Source organism: Cynoglossus semilaevis, chromosome 7, assembly GCF_000523025.1.
Source record: "Cynoglossus semilaevis isolate Cse_v1.0 chromosome 7, Cse_v1.0, whole genome shotgun sequence".
Taxonomy (NCBI): domain Eukaryota; kingdom Metazoa; phylum Chordata; class Actinopteri; order Pleuronectiformes; family Cynoglossidae; genus Cynoglossus; species Cynoglossus semilaevis.
Window position 1 is genome coordinate 815,213 of NC_024313.1, and position 18,371 is coordinate 833,583.

At 38.6% G+C, this 18,371-nt stretch overlaps 2 protein-coding genes across 2 annotated transcripts; both read right to left on the reverse strand.

Annotated features, from left to right (window-relative positions):
- Window positions 1-561: 561 nt before the first annotated feature.
- On the reverse strand, window positions 562-6,693 carry gpr63 (G protein-coupled receptor 63). Its single transcript, XM_008312641.3, has 2 exons — window positions 6,162-6,693; window positions 562-2,625 (listed from the first exon to the last, which is right to left on the reverse strand). Exon 2 carries the CDS (start codon window positions 2,505-2,507, stop codon window positions 1,290-1,292), a length of 1,218 nt encoding a protein of 405 aa, XP_008310863.1. The 5' UTR covers window positions 2,508-2,625; window positions 6,162-6,693; the 3' UTR covers window positions 562-1,289.
- Window positions 6,694-13,333: 6,640 nt separating this feature from the next.
- ndufaf4 (NADH:ubiquinone oxidoreductase complex assembly factor 4) lies at window positions 13,334-15,552 on the reverse strand. Its single transcript, XM_008312642.3, has 3 exons — window positions 15,346-15,552; window positions 15,118-15,230; window positions 13,334-13,740 (listed from the first exon to the last, which is right to left on the reverse strand). The coding sequence occupies exons 1-3, from the start codon at window positions 15,479-15,481 to the stop codon at window positions 13,435-13,437; spliced, it is 555 nt and encodes a 184-aa protein (XP_008310864.1). The 5' UTR covers window positions 15,482-15,552; the 3' UTR covers window positions 13,334-13,434.
- Window positions 15,553-18,371: the final 2,819 nt, after the last annotated feature.

Sequence of the window (18,371 nt, forward strand, 5' to 3'; positions counted from 1 at the left end):
GCCTAGTTGGTCAGAGGTTCATCCTACAGCAAGATAATGACCCAAAACACAAGTCCAAGCTATGCCGAACCTACCTCAGGAAAAAAGAACAAGATGGTAAGCTTGAAGTCTCCAGACTTAAACCCCATCGAGCTGGTTTGGGATGAACTGGTGCCACACATTTATGGGAACTTCTGCAACAGACTTGGGAAGAACGTTCTGAAGAATATTTGATTTCTATTGTAGAAAGAATGCCACAAATGTATTCAGCTGTTATATCTGCCAAAGCTGGCTATTCTAAAATTTAGAATACATTTTGGTCTATAAATTGATTCCATGATTTCTTTTTCAACTCAAATTGCTTATTTGTTCTATGCTTTCATTTCAGAGTGCAGTGACACAATAAACTGAATAATTTTCAGTAAAAAACTGGAAAAAGTGTGGTGTTCTAAAACTTTTGACCGGTAGTGTATGTACATATGTGTAAATCTATATATACATATATATACATATACATACACATATATACACACATACATATATACACACTTATATATACATATATACACACATATATATATACATATATACACACACATATATACACATATATATATTATATATATATACATATATATGCCCTTGTACAAGTTGTAGCACTTAAAATGAATGGATTAAATATTCAAAATATTGCCAGGAAAGTTTAAATGTGGCAGAAACTATGTATTTCCACACAAGAGAAACTAAAATATAATATCAACTGTTATGGTTCCAAATTACATCTATATCTTAATTGTGATTTTGGATAACGACAGGAAAGGGAACGGGTACGTAAGTTATACAACTGCGGCTTAGCATTAGTAAAAAAGCAAATTTTTTAAATTAGTTTTTCACCTGCTGAGAAATGACCACTGTTAACAAAGGTATTTTTGGATTTGGTCATGGAGCACACTGGCCTTAGTAAAATGGCAATCGGACTACAAGTGGCAAACATACATCGAGTTAAGGTCAATGAGAAGTGTAAAACTTAAGATTCACGGGAACACATATCAGTCTGCGTTGAATGGCTGTCGCAATATATGGGCCGCAGTCATTTTTGGCTGTAGTTATTGTATAAAGGTCATCTCGGCCAATGGTATAACCTACAATAGTTGTGAGTCATGCAGTTCAGTATGCGTAGCATCGTTCTTTTGCATTGTATTTTATTTCAGTGGGTGCCACTTTCAGTCGGGAACGACTTCACAGATCAGACCAAAGATAGCTGTATTTATTCTGCGGAGATTTAACGGTAAACATTGTTGGATTTGACTTCAAACCACGGAGCGATGTTCACCACACACGTACACTGCGCTGGGCTGTATGCGCCTCTTTGTGTTTCCAGGCAACTGAGGAAGGAACTTAAAGTACTTGGGCATTAGGTCAAGGCAGGCATCTCGGAACTTCTTGATTCGCCAGTAGTAAATGAGTGGATTAAGGGCCGACTTGAGGTAGCACAGCCACAGGACCCACGTGCTGACTTGAAAAAAGCTGTCCTTCTGGTAGAAGCCGTCACTGAAGGTTGACACTAAACTATAGGCGGTGAACGGTGCCCAGCACACCGTAAACACAGAGAAGAGGATGAGTATGGTGGTGAAGGCACGGGTCTTGAAGCTCATGTCTATGTTCATTTGAAAGGGCCTCTGAAGGCTCAGCAGGCCAAGTTTGCTGGCCTGGCTCAGGCAGATACCGTCAGTGTGGCTGTGAATTCGAATGGCGTTGTGGCGAATGGTGTTCAGGATCCCCATGAACGTGTACAGCATGACCATAAATGGAATAAAGAAGAAAACTAGCATCAGGATCAGTACGTAGGCATGGTAGCCAGGCTTGGTGCTGTAGCCAAAAACGCACTGAGGGGCTCTGGGTGGGACCTGTAATGGAGGGGACCCGACAGCCAAAGGGAATGAAAATATTAAGGACAAACCCCACGTGGCCATGATCAGTACTTTGGCCCGCTGCGGACTGAGCTTATCTTGCTTTTGGACGATTATTAGAAAACGATCAACGCTTATTATGAGCAGCACGGCCACGCCTTCCACCACGAAGAACCAAAAGAGCATGGCTGACACGCGACAGAAGAGGTCCCCGAAAATCCAGTCGGTTGTTATGACCGTGACCAGAGCGAAGGGCATGTTCAAGATGGCCAGCATCATGTCGGCAAATGCCAGGCTTGCAAGGAGGGTGTTGATAGCCGAGCGCATGGCAGATCTCTGGTACACCATTACGCAAACCACCATGTTGCCCAACAGCGCCACAAGCAAGATGGCCACCATAAAAAAGCAAAAGAAGACCTGCAGAGGTAAACTGACACCATGCAGAGTCTCTGCGGCCTTCGCCGTAGGCGTGGCTGACTCTGGGGGCGTGGCATTCGCTGCGGAGATGTTTTCCATCTCCAGCTTAGGTGAAAAGCTCAACAGCCCCGTAAAGAGGCAGCAGAGACTGCTGTTGTTGTCCCTGGCCTCTTGCAGGGGAATGCTAGTGAAGTAAACCATTCTGCTCGAGGTGGAGCAAGCATCGCTGCCGGTGAGCTCACTCTGAGCATGGTGCAGTTGCCAGTGTTTCCAGATCAGTGGAACTTGATGGGGTCTTCATGGCTTCAGGTTCCTGCGACTTATAGAGAGAGATCAGAAATATATTTTAAAAAATACCTCATTATACAAATAATTATAAAAACTCTCAGCACTTCAAAGGACTAGGGATGTTAATCATCTAAATTAAACTGAGCATTTTTCTAGTTGACTTCCGAATTGTTTTTCTATGTTCTAGTATTAATTAAGGCATTTTGGAGTATAGACGTAATGTGCATAGTCAGCACTCTTACAGCTACCCTGTAAATATATGCATTGCTAATGAAACACATCCTGCAAAAAACCTAGAGAAAAAAAAAATTACAAACAAGAGTACAGACATTAGCATCTTAATTTTAAAAATAAAACATGATAAGAAAAGTACAATTTTAGGCAGATGTGTTTTTTTGTTGTATTGCATAGTATTATATAAAATATTAAAGGTATATTCAGAAGCGAGGGGACATAATGTTTTAACATGCATGCACGTTTTCACGACACTAGACTAAAAGCAAGCTGAACTTTTGCAAAAGGTTGTTAGCGCAGGCTAACATATACAGTAGTCCATAGCTATTTCACGGTTCGTCTTTCGTGGATTCACGACTTCATGGGTTTTTGAAACTGTATGTATAAAATATACTGTATCCCGGATTTGGATCTGCAAGAGATGTCACAGAAATGGGACGACGATTCTCATGTCTGATCCCAATACTGCAATTTTGAATATCTACCAATAATGTCAACAGAAATGGGACGACGATTCTGATCCCGATGTCTGATCCCAAATACTGCAATTTTGAATATCTACCAATACCAATATCAATCTGATACCTTTTTCTCCTCCAGCATGCCACAAGTTGCCGTTGCTAAGGTGATAGTGTCTCTGTTTTTGGCAATGACGTGCAAATGATTCTAAAATTTTGACCAACATCGTCCGACACTGATCCTCTGTATTGCATCAACCTATCCCTAGTTATCATTAAAAGTATGAAATAGTAAATAAATACATGATTACATTTCAAATATATGGTTTAAGAGCTGCAGGGAGGCGTATTAACACTTTAAAATGAGAAAGTAAAGAGTATTTTCCCAAAGAAGTAGAGTAGGTAGTCTAAATATGCACAGAGGAAATAAATAGCTTTTTCTTGACGGTTGCTAGATGTGTAGCGGCCAATGTCAACATGCATGTAGACAAGTCAAATATTGTAATAACACTTCTTATCACTTACAAACATCACACACAGCTTATTTCGGACTGTTATCATTTATAGTGACTGCTAAGCAAACGTCTGATATTAACCTGTGTTGTAAAGCGGACTATATAAAGTGCTGTAACCTCACAGGTCAAATTGAGCTCCCAAAATGACAAAAATATATCAATATTTAAACAGTGATCACATGTTTAAGACCCAGAAAAGCTCTTTCAGCACAAAACACGCTGGACATAAGCAATTGTTATCTAAACATATTTTCCTCGGGTTTACTGCGGGACTATTTATCAAGGTCCACATGCAGCCTGCAGTATGACCTCCTTCTAGCCTACTGCGGATGTTTGTCTTGACCTGAAAGTACTGTACATTAACTGTGAGGCACTTAGTCTCTCTGCGCGCTGGTGGAAGTCAACCTGTGTATTTGCCTACGTGTGTGTGCATCAAATGGAACTTTGATGTGCGCCACAGAGGGCAGAGAATTGTAAATGAGCAATCATGCGGAGGCCGCACTGCCATTTACACGTCATGTGAAGAAGAAGAGTAACACAAGGCTATTTTGTCTGTTTAGTTTAAGCACAATGTACAGGTTTGTTTCATCATAAAGGTAACATTGAATCACTTCTGTTGTGATCTGTGATGTAAAAATCCAAATTAAATAAAATGTATTTGTCCTAAAAGGAGAGGTGGGGAATGCCACTGGGGAAAACATAATGGCAGGGTTAACACGGAACATGAGTTGATTTGGGCAACATTCCTGGAAAATATACTTGAGGTGATTGGAAATAGTTCCAATATTTTATGTATGTAGCAAAGCTACAGAGAACAGTTGCTTGCCTGGAGGGATTGTAGCATCACTAGAAAATTATTTTCAACACAGTGAGTCCTTTGTTTACGACATCCTTGACCTAAAGCTTTTCTTGGTTACACTGTCATCTCCCATACATTTATTTTGTAAGTCATGTTCCATTATCACAACATACATATGTTTAAACCAATCCCGCACGGGAACTGGTTAGCGAACAAAGCGTACCGTGCTACATGCAGAAGACAACTTTGTTTACATTCTGTGTAATAAGCGCATAAGTACTCCCAATATATGTATGTAAAAAAAAAACAAGGATAACCTAATATATTATAAACTAAACATTATTTTTATATATATCGTTAACTAGCTACGAGGGCCATGAGGAATAGTTAGCTTGGCATTTATGACAAGTAACTTTGCAGGTCTACACACTGTGCCATTAAACAGTGAAGAAACATGCGGTATTTAGCACTATCACATATTATTAAAAGGAAATTTAGTACCTCGAAACTCGATGATGTTTTTTATACTTCATTACACTAGCTGGGAGTTGGGGGAGGGCAAAGAGACAGTGAACTCCAATAAGAACACTGTTGTGGATGTAGGTCCAACTCAGTGAACTCCAATAGGAACACTGTTGTGGATGTAGGTCCAACTGTTCTTAAGTGGACTCTATTACAATTTCAGTAACGTGATGTTCCTAAGACATTGAACCAAAAACCAAAAGATGCCCCATGCCCAACAACGACAGCAGACAAAACATATAAAAAAAATTTAAAAAAATACTAAAAGCCAATTCAAACGAACCAGCCCCTGGAATGCCTAAGAATGTTACTATAAATAATACCTAAATACCCCCAAGGTTATTGTATAAAAACAGTTTAACATTAAACTTTAATAACACTGTTTTTAAAAAATGCATAGATTAGATAAACAGAACTATATTAATCCCTCGGGAGTTCCCTTTGGGAAATCATGGGTTAAATGACAGCTAGATGACAGAGTTGCATAATTGTCCCCAGTGATTTTACTACTTACTTACTTACTAGTCAAGCTTTCTTTTTTTATTGGTCACATGTAAATGGAAAGGTGAATAAAAACAAAGATACAGTAAGTGCCCATACCAACGTTTACACTAGTAAGCACTTCCTGTGATAAGGATATTAATTATTAAATTTAATTAATACATTTAAATTACATTTACCTTGCTTATTTATTTATTTATTTATTATAGATTTCACTGCACGGTGCATTATATGTAACACAATGTTACATGGATGATTTGGTGGAGGAAAAAACACGACATTTTCAAGTAGAGGTCCTAAAATGAGTAGGCAACCTCTTATGGCCGCTACAAACAGCCGCTAGGTTTACATCTTTAAGATATTCAGATATTACCTTGTCACTTGATGTACCAATTTCCTTCGGTCACAATTGTGTTAATAATAAGGTGTACGACAGCCCTTTCGTACGCATTTCGTTATATTCGCGGTTGTCATTAAAGCCTTGTATCGTTGTGCTGCTATTTGCACACCGGTGTTTTTGCGTGTTTTTTTCCCTTACCTGGTCGACTCTTCCACGTTGAAACTCAAACGTCTTCGGGCGGCTGCATCTCGTTTCGCGGGCGACAATCTTTTCACCTTCTCGTCGTAGTTAAGGCATGAGGAGTAGTTCCACCTCGTTTACAAAAACCACCGCCGTTTGTAAAGTCTCTTTTCAAGCTGCGGGTCTATGTCTGTCGTTGTTGTTTTCCTCGGGGCGACAGAGACCGCAGCCTCCACCTACACAGACGAAGCCGGATAAAAGTGAAATCCGCATTCGGCTCGTGTCGCTTTGTTTCCCGTGTAGCAAGAGACAGACGGAGCTGAACGGACGGCGCTCGTTTAAATCAGGCGTCTGTACATACGTTTCATCTCTTTTCTACGAGCCTTGTCCTTCATGTTCTTTTTTTAACTACGAGATGTTGGCGCCGCATCGTCCACCATCACCTCTCGAAATTCACGAGTGAAAAGAACCCAAATAATCACTACAGTATTGCGAACTGCTCTCACTACCTGCAGCAGCGTGACGTCAGCAGCACACATTCCATTTCCGGTCCGACGTTTCAACATAAGAACTGATTTTTATTTACGTTACACCCAAACTTAGACTTTTTTTTATATTGTCCACATCTGGAATTCGGACATGTGTAGCATTTGTTACTTAAAATGAGTAAATATAATAAAACAAAGCAAGAATAGGCATTTTCGATATAACAAACATGGATAACTTAGGCGTCCGTGAAATTTGGAATACTTCTAGACCAATAAAGATCAAATAGAAAACTGGGTGAACTCTTCTGAGTTAACTTTAACGCAATTTTATCGTTTAAACGTATCCGTATTGAATTCGTCTATACATATAACAACCCATAAAAACAAATCACGATTGTATGTAGCACTTTCCATAATTATCTCGTCATATTTATCTATTTTTATACATCTATTTTACAAGTCAAGCTCTATTGTTGAATAAACATTCCTTTTAAACCACGTTGTTTTCCGCTTCAATGATAACATAGACACATTAGACTGTGATATGGCAGGAAAGACATGCCTATTTACCCACAACGTAAAAAAGAGTGGTTTCTTTGCAAGAAGTACCGGAAGTGTGTTTTCATACTACAATTCCTATCCACTGTGTTATGGAACACTAGTGTGTCGTTAAAAAAGCTCGGGAAAGTGCAACTGATTCAAATGAAACAGTACAATTGCTGCCTCTCTTGTTGACTAGTTTTATTTTTAGTTGTTTTTTTTTTAACTTAACCCACGGTCAGCTTAGGTAGTCCATGGGGGCTCCCAAGCGCCCCGGCCCCCGGGTTGGGGACCCCTGCCCTAGACCAATTGCCCTAGACCACATTGTCTATACCACATTTCTCTTATGTTGTGATCCTCTTCTTGTGACGTACATTTCAGCTTCGCTCCGGACGAAAGGAAACCAACGTCATTTTAGAAGTACCATCATGGTCTAATCCAGGTTTTGGACAAACTTTTTGACCTGCAGGCTACAACTGATTAAATCAGGCATGAACAAAATAAGGCCCAGGGGCCATATGCGGCCTGTTCATCTTTTTAATCCGGCCTGCCAAACCTTTCCAAATTATATAATTTATTTATATTATCATTATATTTCTGCCCTTTCCCTGCAATACTCACGTTTCCCCAATAGATGGCATAGGAAATGATAAAAGCATTTTAGCCTTTATGCATGACTTTTAACATGTCGTTTTTCTTAGTTTGCACGAACGCTCCATCTATTTGCTCCTGACCTGGGCCCCCTGTTCAATTTTAAGGACAATAGTGGCCCGCGAGTCAAAAAGTTACCCACGCCTGGATAAAATTCATGTAGCTGTGCAGTACAACTCATCATTTTACCTTATGCAAAAATAATTGTAATTGTGTATATTTTCAAGATTCCACTAACACGACAGTAATCAAATATCACTCTGCCTGCTGACATTTCACTGTAACTCCTGTAACTTGATGGTTAGCTAAGGGATAAGGGATGCGGGATGCATTTTCTTATAGGGAAGAGTTGGTTAATACCATTTCCTAACACTGTATATGAAAACCTCTGTGAACTCATCTAACCAAAATATGAAGCATTAAAATAATTTTGCATTGCAGTCATCCATCTTTAATCCCAAAATAATAAGAAAATCCAACATTAAACATCAAGTTTATTATGTCCAACCCCAGGGTCGTGTCATCAGCTTTACAATAGTAGACATATACGTTATATATATTTTAATCTCCCATCGCTAAGATGCATTTATCCGCTTGGCGCCGTTGTTCTTTGGTTGTATGAGTTCAACACGGAAAGGGATGAAGAACTCTAAAACGGCCTTCGTGTCTTTCAAGTCAAGAGAATATTCCTGTGCAATCTTCTCTGGTGTCCATGTTTGAGGCTGATGATGGTGGCTGCCAAGGACCTTCAGGGCCTCAGTGAGGGTCAGTTTGCCTTTGGGGATGTTACTGGGTTCTGCCAGGTCATAAGGTCCCTTTGGTAAACTTACCATGAGCGAGCGAAGATCTGGGTTTTTACAGAGGGTTTCTTCTTTCGACGGCTGTGGGAGGATGAAGGGCAAAAGCCGAGAAAGAAATGTTTTTGAAAAATGAATACTGAACGTGTAAACATGCAATATATACAAGTGGTCATTTTAAAATCTCTTCTTTAAAACCACCTATTTTGTCCACCTAAATCAATTATAAAAAAAACAAAGACTATTAGTCTCTTTTTTTTTTTAACATGCATGTAGACAAGTCAAATATTGTAATAACACTTCTTATCACTTACAAACATCACACACAGCTTATTTCGGACTGTTATCATTTATAGTGACTGCTAAGCAAACGTCTGATATTAACCTGTGTTGTAAAGCGGACTATATAAAGTGCTGTAACCTCACAGGTCAAATTGAGCTCCCAAAATGACAAAAATATATCAATATTTAAACAGTGATCACATGTTTAAGACCCAGAAAAGCTCTTTCAGCACAAAACACGCTGGACATAAGCAATTGTTATCTAAACATATTTTCCTCGGGTTTACTGCAGCCTGCAGTATGACCTCCTTCTAGCCTACTGCGGATGTTTGTCTTGACCTGAAAGTACTGTACATTAACTGTGAGGCACTTAGTCTCTCTGCGCGCTGGTGGAAGTCAACCTGTGTATTTGCCTACGTGTGTGTGCATCAAATGGAACTTTGATGTGCGCCACAGAGGGCAGAGAATTGTAAATGAGCAATCATGCGGAGGCCGCACTGCCATTTACACGTCATGGGAAGAAGAAGAGTAACACAAGGCTATTTTGTCTGTTTAGTTTAAGGACAAGGTACAGGTTTGTTTCATCATAAAGGTAACATTGAATCACTTCTGTTGTGATCTGTGATGTAAAAATCCAAATTAAATAAAATGTATTTGTCCTAAAAGGAGAGGTGGGGAATGCCACTGGGGAAAACATAATGGCAGGGTTAACACGGAACATGAGTTGATTTGGGCAACATTCCTGGAAAATATACTTGAGGTGATTGGAAATAGTTCCAATATTTTATGTATGTAGCAAAGCTACAGAGAACAGTTGCTTGCCTGGAGGGATTGTAGCATCACTAGAAAATTATTTTCAACACAGTGAGTCCTTTGTTTACGACATCCTTGACCTAAAGCTTTTCTTGGTTACACTGTCATCTCCCATACATTTATTTTGTAAGTCATGTTCCATTATCACAACATACATATGTTTAAACCAATCCCGCACGGGAACTGGTTAGCGAACAAAGCGTACCGTGCTACATGCAGAAGACAACTTTGTTTACATTCTGTGTAATAAGCGCATAAGTACTCCCAATATATGTATGTAAAAAAAAAAACAAGGATAACCTAATATATTATAAACTAAACATTATTTTTATATATATCGTTAACTAGCTACGAGGGCCATGAGGAATAGTTAGCTTGGCATTTATGACAAGTAACTTTGCAGGTCTACACACTGTGCCATTAAACAGTGAAGAAACATGCGGTATTTAGCACTATCACATATTATTAAAAGGAAATTTAGTACCTCGAAACTCGATGATGTTTTTTATACTTCATTACACTAGCTGGGAGTTGGGGGAGGGCAAAGAGACAGTGAACTCCAATAAGAACACTGTTGTGGATGTAGGTCCAACTGTTCTTAAGTGGACTCTAATACAATTTCAGTAACGTGATGTTCCTAAGACATTGAACCAAAAACCAAAAGATGCCCCATGCCCAACAACGACAGCAGACAAAACATATAAAAAAAATTTAAAAAAATACTAAAAGCCAATTCAAACGAACCAGCCCCTGGAATGCCTAAGAATGTTATTATAAATAATACCTAAATGCCACCAAGGTTATTGTATAAAAACAGTTTAACATTAAACTTTAATAACACAGTGTCATTACATTTTTAAAAAATGCATAGATTAGATAAACAGAACTATATTAATTCCTCGGGAGTTCCCTTTGGGAAATCATGGGTTAAATGACAGCTAGATGACAGAGTTGCATAATTGTCCCCAGTGATTTTACTTTTACTAGTCAAGCTTTCTTTTTTTATTGGTCACATGTAAATGGAAAGGTGAATAAAAACAAAGATACAGTGAGTGCCCCTACCAACGTTTACAATAGTAAGCACTTCCTGTGATAAGGATATTAATTTTTTTAAATTACATTTACCTTGCTTATTTATTTATTTATTTATTATAGATTTCACTGCACGGTGCATTATATGTAACACAATGTTACATGGATGATTTGGTGGAGGAAAAAACACGACATTTTCAAGTAGAGGTCCTAAAATGAGTAGGCAACCTCTTATGGCCGCTACAAACAGCCGCTAGGTTTACATCTTTAAGATATTCAGATATTACCTTGTCACTTGATGTACCAATTTCCTTCGGTCACAATTGTGTTAATAATAAGGTGTACGACAGCCCTTTCGTACGCATTTCGTTATATTCGCGGTTGTCATTAAAGCCTTGTATCGTTGTGCTGCTATTTGCACACCGGTGTTTTTGCGTGTTTTTTTCCCTTACCTGGTCGACTCTTCCACGTTGAAACTCAAACGTCTTCGGGCGGCTGCATCTCGTTTCGCGGGCGACAATCTTTTCACCTTCTCGTCGTAGTTAAGGCATGAGGAGTAGTTCCACCTCGTTTACAAAAACCACCGCCGTTTGTAAAGTCTCTTTTCAAGCTGCGGGTCTATGTCTGTCGTTGTTGTTTTCCTCGGGGCGACAGAGACCGCAGCCTCCACCTACACAGACGAAGCCGGATAAAAGTGAAATCCGCATTCGGCTCGTGTCGCTTTGTTTCCCGTGTAGCAAGAGACAGACGGAGCTGAACGGACGGCGCTCGTTTAAATCAGGCGTCTGTACATACGTTTCATCTCTTTTCTACGAGCCTTGTCCTTCATGTTCTTTTTTTAACTACGAGATGTTGGCGCCGCATCGTCCACCATCACCTCTCGAAATTCACGAGTGAAAAGAACCCAAATAATCACTACAGTATTGCGAACTGCTCTCACTACCTGCAGCAGCGTGACGTCAGCAGCACACATTCCATTTCCGGTCCGACGTTTCAACATAAGAACTGATTTTTATTTACGTTACACCCAAACTTAGACTTTTTTTTATATTGTCCACATCTGGAATTCGGACATGTGTAGCATTTGTTACTTAAAATGAGTAAATATAATAAAACAAAGCAAGAATAGGCATTTTCGATATAACAAACATGGATAACTTAGGCGTCCGTGAAATTTGGAATACTTCTAGACCAATAAAGATCAAATAGAAAACTGGGTGAACTCTTCTGAGTTAACTTTAACGCAATTTTATCGTTTAAACGTATCCGTATTGAATTCGTCTATACATATAACAACCCATAAAAACAAATCACGATTGTATGTAGCACTTTCCATAATTATCTCGTCATATTTATCTATTTTTATACATCTATTTTACAAGTCAAGCTCTATTGTTGAATAAACATTCCTTTTAAACCACGTTGTTTTCCGCTTCAATGATAACATAGACACATTAGACTGTGATATGGCAGGAAAGACATGCCTATTTACCCACAACGTAAAAAAGAGTGGTTTCTTTGCAAGAAGTACCGGAAGTGTGTTTTCATACTACAATTCCTATCCACTGTGTTATGGAACACTAGTGTGTCGTTAAAAAAGCTCGGGAAAGTGCAACTGATTCAAATGAAACAGTACAATTGCTGCCTCTCTTGTTGACTAGTTTTATTTTTAGTTGTTTTTTTTTTAACTTAACCCACGGTCAGCTTAGGTAGTCCATGGGGGCTCCCAAGCGCCCCGGCCCCCGGGTTGGGGACCCCTGCCCTAGACCAATTGCCCTAGACCACATTGTCTATACCACATTTCTCTTATGTTGTGATCCTCTTCTTGTGACGTACATTTCAGCTTCGCTCCGGACGAAAGGAAACCAACGTCATTTTAGAAGTACCATCATGGTCTAATCCAGGTTTTGGACAAACTTTTTGACCTGCAGGCTACAACTGATTAAATCAGGCATGAACAAAATAAGGCCCAGGGGCCATATGCGGCCTGTTCATCTTTTTAATCCGGCCTGCCAAACCTTTCCAAATTATATAATTTATTTATATTATCATTATATTTCTGCCCTTTCCCTGCAATACTCACGTTTCCCCAATAGATGGCATAGGAAATGATAAAAGCATTTTAGCCTTTATGCATGACTTTTAACATGTCGTTTTTCTTAGTTTGCACGAACGCTCCATCTATTTGCTCCTGACCTGGGCCCCCTGTTCAATTTTAAGGACAATAGTGGCCCGCGAGTCAAAAAGTTACCCACGCCTGGATAAAATTCATGTAGCTGTGCAGTACAACTCATCATTTTACCTTATGCAAAAATAATTGTAATTGTGTATATTTTCAAGATTCCACTAACACGACAGTAATCAAATATCACTCTGCCTGCTGACATTTCACTGTAACTCCTGTAACTTGATGGTTAGCTAAGGGATAAGGGATGCGGGATGCATTTTCTTATAGGGAAGAGTTGGTTAATACCATTTCCTAACACTGTATATGAAAACCTCTGTGAACTCATCTAACCAAAATATGAAGCATTAAAATAATTTTGCATTGCAGTCATCCATCTTTAATCCCAAAATAATAAGAAAATCCAACATTAAACATCAAGTTTATTATGTCCAATCCCAGGGTCGTGTCATCAGCTTTACAATAGTAGACATATACGTTATATATATTTTAATCTCCCATCGCTAAGACGCATTTATCCGCTTGGCGCCGTTGTTCTTTGGTTGTATGAGTTCAACACGGAAAGGGATGAAGAACTCTAAAACGGCCTTCGTGTCTTTCAAGTCAAGAGAATATTCCTGTGCAATCTTCTCTGGTGTCCATGTTTGAGGCTGATGATGGTGGCTGCCAAGGACCTTCAGGGCCTCAGTGAGGGTCAGTTTGCCTTTGGGGATGTTACTGGGTTCTGCCAGGTCATAAGGTCCCTTTGGTAAACTTACCATGAGCGAGCGAAGATCTGGGTTTTTACAGAGGGTTTCTTCTTTCGACGGCTGTGGGAGGATGAAGGGCAAAAGCCGAGAAAGAAATGTTTTTGAAAAATGAATACTGAACGTGTAAATATGCAATATATACAATTTTAAAATCTCTTCTTTAAAACCACCCATGCAATATATACAAGTGGTCATTTTAAAATCTCTTCTTTAAAACCACCTATTTTGTCCGCCTAAATCAATTATTAAAAAAACAAAGACTATTAGTCTCTTTTTTTTTTTTGTATTTTGTAAATTACTTTTGACATATTCATTTTTCGCACTGAAATTAATTACACACTCGGGTCTGTCGGCTCTGACAGTGTTTTACATCTGCACAATGTTACAGACCAGACCACGAGTTATATATGTCATAAATATATATTTATATATGTAGTTATAGTAGTGATATCAGCACAAGAACATCTGAAGAATATTTACTAAATTGATATATACAGTACATATATATTTATGTGTATAAACGTGTGTATATATACTGTACATATTGTATACATATACACGTTTTTAATATTTTAAATGTATTCTTGTATTGCAGATTTTTTGCTCTATCATGGGTTTTTGCGTTAGATTAAAATTTCCAATATTTTCATTATTTCCGTGATAAAATAAGCATATTCTTGCCTAAGAAAAAAAACGGTAATTGTAAAAAAAAAACAATTAAAACATTTTGTAACACCTATGTACCATAGAAGATACTGCAAGAAATAACCTGTACGAACGGGTAAATGAGATTTGTGAGTTTCGCTACATTTTTTGTCGCATTTCAAGCCCTACGATGCCTCCTAAAAAAATTCATAATTTTAACATACGGTAGATACGCAAATAATATAGTAACTATTGTGTCTCTACTTTGCGTTTTTTTCGCCAATAGCTGGCACTCTTGGAACGTACCCCACGCGATAGATGAGGGATCACTGAAAAGATATAGTATTTATGTAATTAGGTTTGTTTTTTGTAGTGGGGATTACACATTTTGCACATCGGTACCAAGTTATAAAAACATAAACTAGTTACCTTGTTCTCTGTAGGTGCACATCTATGCTCCACTTTTACGTTTAAAATATTTAAATGTGGTAATTAATATTACACCAGTTTGTGAGCTCATGTAATGAAAAAAAAAAACCTGCTGCTGAGGTGGGGACGGTTGGGGGGCGGGGTCCAAATTAAATTCTGCCCATGGCCTCGTAAAAGCTTGAGCCGGCCCTGTTCCAACTCACGTAGCTGTTATATTCAATGTTATTAAACCTATTATTTCGTAAAACAATATGTCTGTTGTTCCGGTACTGGGACTGTTACTTTTTGTAACGCAAAAAAGGCGCCAACCATCACTCATTAAATAAACCGGTTACTAATTATTGATAGTGTCCCCACTCTGACCTCTGCTGCCGTTGCTTCTGTTCCTCCCGTTGATGCTGTTGTGGTGTCCTTCGACTCCACGTACACGGATTTGAGATGACCGAGCAAAGGGTCGTTCCTCTGGTGGATCGACTCTAACGTGATGGAAACAAAAAGAAGAAGAAAAAAACAAGTTTTTCCACAGTTTCTCACACTGTGTTCATCAGCTCTGAGCCCCGGGTGAGCAGTGAAGATAACATGCTAACTCACCGTCAGAAACCTCGACCAAAGGCGCGCCCTTCGACTCGTGACGCGGCGCTGCTCGCGGTTTCTCCTTTGAAATTTCTCTAAACGCTCGGTTCTCAAGGTTAAAATTCCTTGTCATACGTGCGACCCGTGCCCCCATGTCTGTACGGAACAAGCTATCAATAAAGTTGGTTTCAAAGAACCTGGCGACGGTAAACGAGAAGGTTCATTCCAAGATTAAAAGGCGAAGTGTAAAATAGCGCCCCCACCCCTTCCAAGACGAAATAATACATTTTTAAACTGTAATTGTATGAAATTAATTTACATATTTATTTAATAACTGAATTATTATTTTTTGATTCGGTGCGTTATTGGTTTGATTAAAAAAAAAAAACCTCGTGCCAACTGCGATTTATTGGCAGTCAAAATAAAAATAATTATCCTTCTGTCAAATTATGCTATATATTCTATATGATAAATTAACATGACAGTTATAAGAAACAAGAATATCCCCCCAAAAAACAGTGTTTATAGGGTGTTTACAATATTACGATTATATATTACATATATTACATATAATATATATTACCACCAGATGTCACTGTAAGCATGTGCTAATGTACCGAAAGAGCGATCTCTAGAATGTTCCTTTTCTACCGTTACTGCCAACATGAAAAATGATATAAAGTTTTATTTGTTAGATTTTATATAGATTATATATAGATATATGTAATATTTAGATATTATATATATATATTTAGAGAGAGCAGCCATTTTACAGGTCACAGTAGATAGGTTAGATAGGTTAGGTTAAGTGTTACAATTATCCTAGGTTTACTGTCACACTGTTCTAACACTCAGAAATTGAACGCAACCAAAATTTTAGTAATTATTAACAGAAAAAAAAACTACACGGTACAAAAAGCACATCAACAAAACAACCAGACAGAAAAAAAAAACACACACCTGCGCATGTTGCAATTTTATTTTCAAAAAGATAAGACCATAAAAAATATATCTCATTTTTTACTTATATACTGTATTTACATTTTCATATATTCCTATGAAACGCGTAGACAGGTCAACTCTCAAGTACAGCTCCATTATAGTGGCTAACCTCGAGATTTTTTTTTAAACGTATCAGGACATTTAAACATGACTCAGCACAAACCTCACGTTGACATGGATCTTAATTGTAGCTGATGAGGTCGTATTAAGAACCGGGGCGTTTTAGCTCGCTGCGACACATCAGCTAGATTCCACAAGGTGCCGATGATGTTCTGATGAAGTCTTCTACAGGGTAAAAAAAAAACATTTTTCACGGGTATTAAATTGTCTCCCTGCATGCCGCCTTGAACACCCCGACAAGTTAGACGACACAGAACATGTAACTGAGGTCCATTTACGTCATTCCATATTAATTCCACAGCCTATGTTCTCTTACATTCTCTTCCTATTAAGGTCACCAGTACAGCCACCAGACACAAACAACCATACACAAACAACCATTCACAATCATGTGTATTATACACTCCAGTCACAGTACCTGATCCAGATTTTGCATGGTTTTGGCGTTGTGTACTTTAACACATGGGGAAAAAAAATAATGTCATAAACCGGTGAGGCACCAATGCTAACTTTTTATTGTTCGTCATCTCTTAAAATTGTTGGGTTCTGGCTCTGACGGAAGTGTGATTTTTATTTCGCCACACTCTATTTGCGCCTTACCCTCACTACTATAGTTTTCTTTGTTCGAACAAAAATCTCTGAATGTGACATATTTGTCCACAGATCGTTCTGCTTACAAACTCCACAGGCTTCGCCAAGCCAAAAACGAATGTCCAACGCAAAACCAAAGCGGTGAGTTTATGAGTCGGGCGAATCTGTGATTTACACGTGTGTAGTGTGACGGACGTCACGTCCCTGAGATAACAGCCTGCTCTACTTTAGATACGATCGCGACCTCTGGATACTATTTAGATCTCGTAGTGACCATAGAGCCTTTGTAATTTTCGACGGCGTGGGACGAACAAAAATATCCAAATGCAGTGAAGTTCCACATAAAGAGGGAGAGACTCTAATGCAGGCGTGGGCAAACTTTTCGACTCGCGGCCCACAATTGGTCCTAAAATTGAACAGCGGGGCCGGGTCAGCAGCAGATAGATGGAGCGTTCGTGTGAACTAAGATAAATGACATGTAAAGGTTTTGCATAAAGGCTAAAATGCTAAAAATGCTTTTATCCTGTTCTACACCATCTACTGGGAAAAAGTGGGTATTGCAAGGAAGAAGTATAATGATAATATAATAAATTATATAATTTGGAAAGGTTTGGCGGGCCAAATTAAAAAACTGAAGGGGCCGCATCTAGACCCCGGGCCTTAGTTTGCCCATGCCTGCTTTAATGTCTATACCTCTAATGAAGTTTGTGGAGTACATGATAGCGGTCCGCGATGCAAATCAGGCAGTGGCAAGGAATTTCTCTACCAGCATGGTCTATACCAGGGGTGCCCACACTTTTTTGGCTTGAGAGCTATTATTCAAATGACCAGAATAAAGTGATCTACTGACATTAAAAATGTTAAATATATATTTACTCATATAAACGAAACATACTTCATATATACATTATATGTTGGAGTACTGATTAAATGCATGTAGCTTGTATGGCACCATATGATTCAGCTCTTACACTATACGGTCACTATTACACACTATATTTATATATAAATTTTTACAAATTTATTTTATTGTTCATGATCTTCCAGCACTCCTTGTGTGATCTCCTAGTAGAGCAAATCTACCTATTGGGCACCCTGGTTTACAGTAGCTCTGTAAAATTTGGGCACAAACTTAAAACACAAAAATGTCTAGTTACATATAATTCAATCAAATATGCAGTAGGACATAAAAGGGATCTGTGGCAATATTTACTGCAACAGTAAACAAACACATTTAGAAGGTATGTGTTCAACAAACTAAATAAATGAGGAACCTCCCATAAACCATTGTGGAAAGATCAAGACTTTTAAAGAGGTCTGGGATTCATGAT

What these genes read in the sequence shown, in the direction of transcription:
- gpr63 (XM_008312641.3), bottom strand. Translation starts at nt 2,507, where the DNA reads ATGGTTTACTTCACTAGCATTCCCCTGCAAGAGGCCAGGGACAACAAC.
- ndufaf4 (XM_008312642.3), bottom strand. Translation starts at nt 15,481, where the DNA reads ATGGGGGCACGGGTCGCACGTATGACAAGGAATTTTAACCTTGAGAAC. An exon ending in TTTGGTCGAGGTTTCTGACG is followed by an intron (nt 15,231 to 15,345) that starts GTGAGTTAGCAT and finishes CCATCACGTTAG; the next exon opens with AGTCGATCCACCAGAGGAAC. An exon ending in CAGAAGCAACGGCAGCAGAG is followed by an intron (nt 13,741 to 15,117) that starts GTCAGAGTGGGG and finishes ATCCTCCCACAG; the next exon opens with CCGTCGAAAGAAGAAACCCT.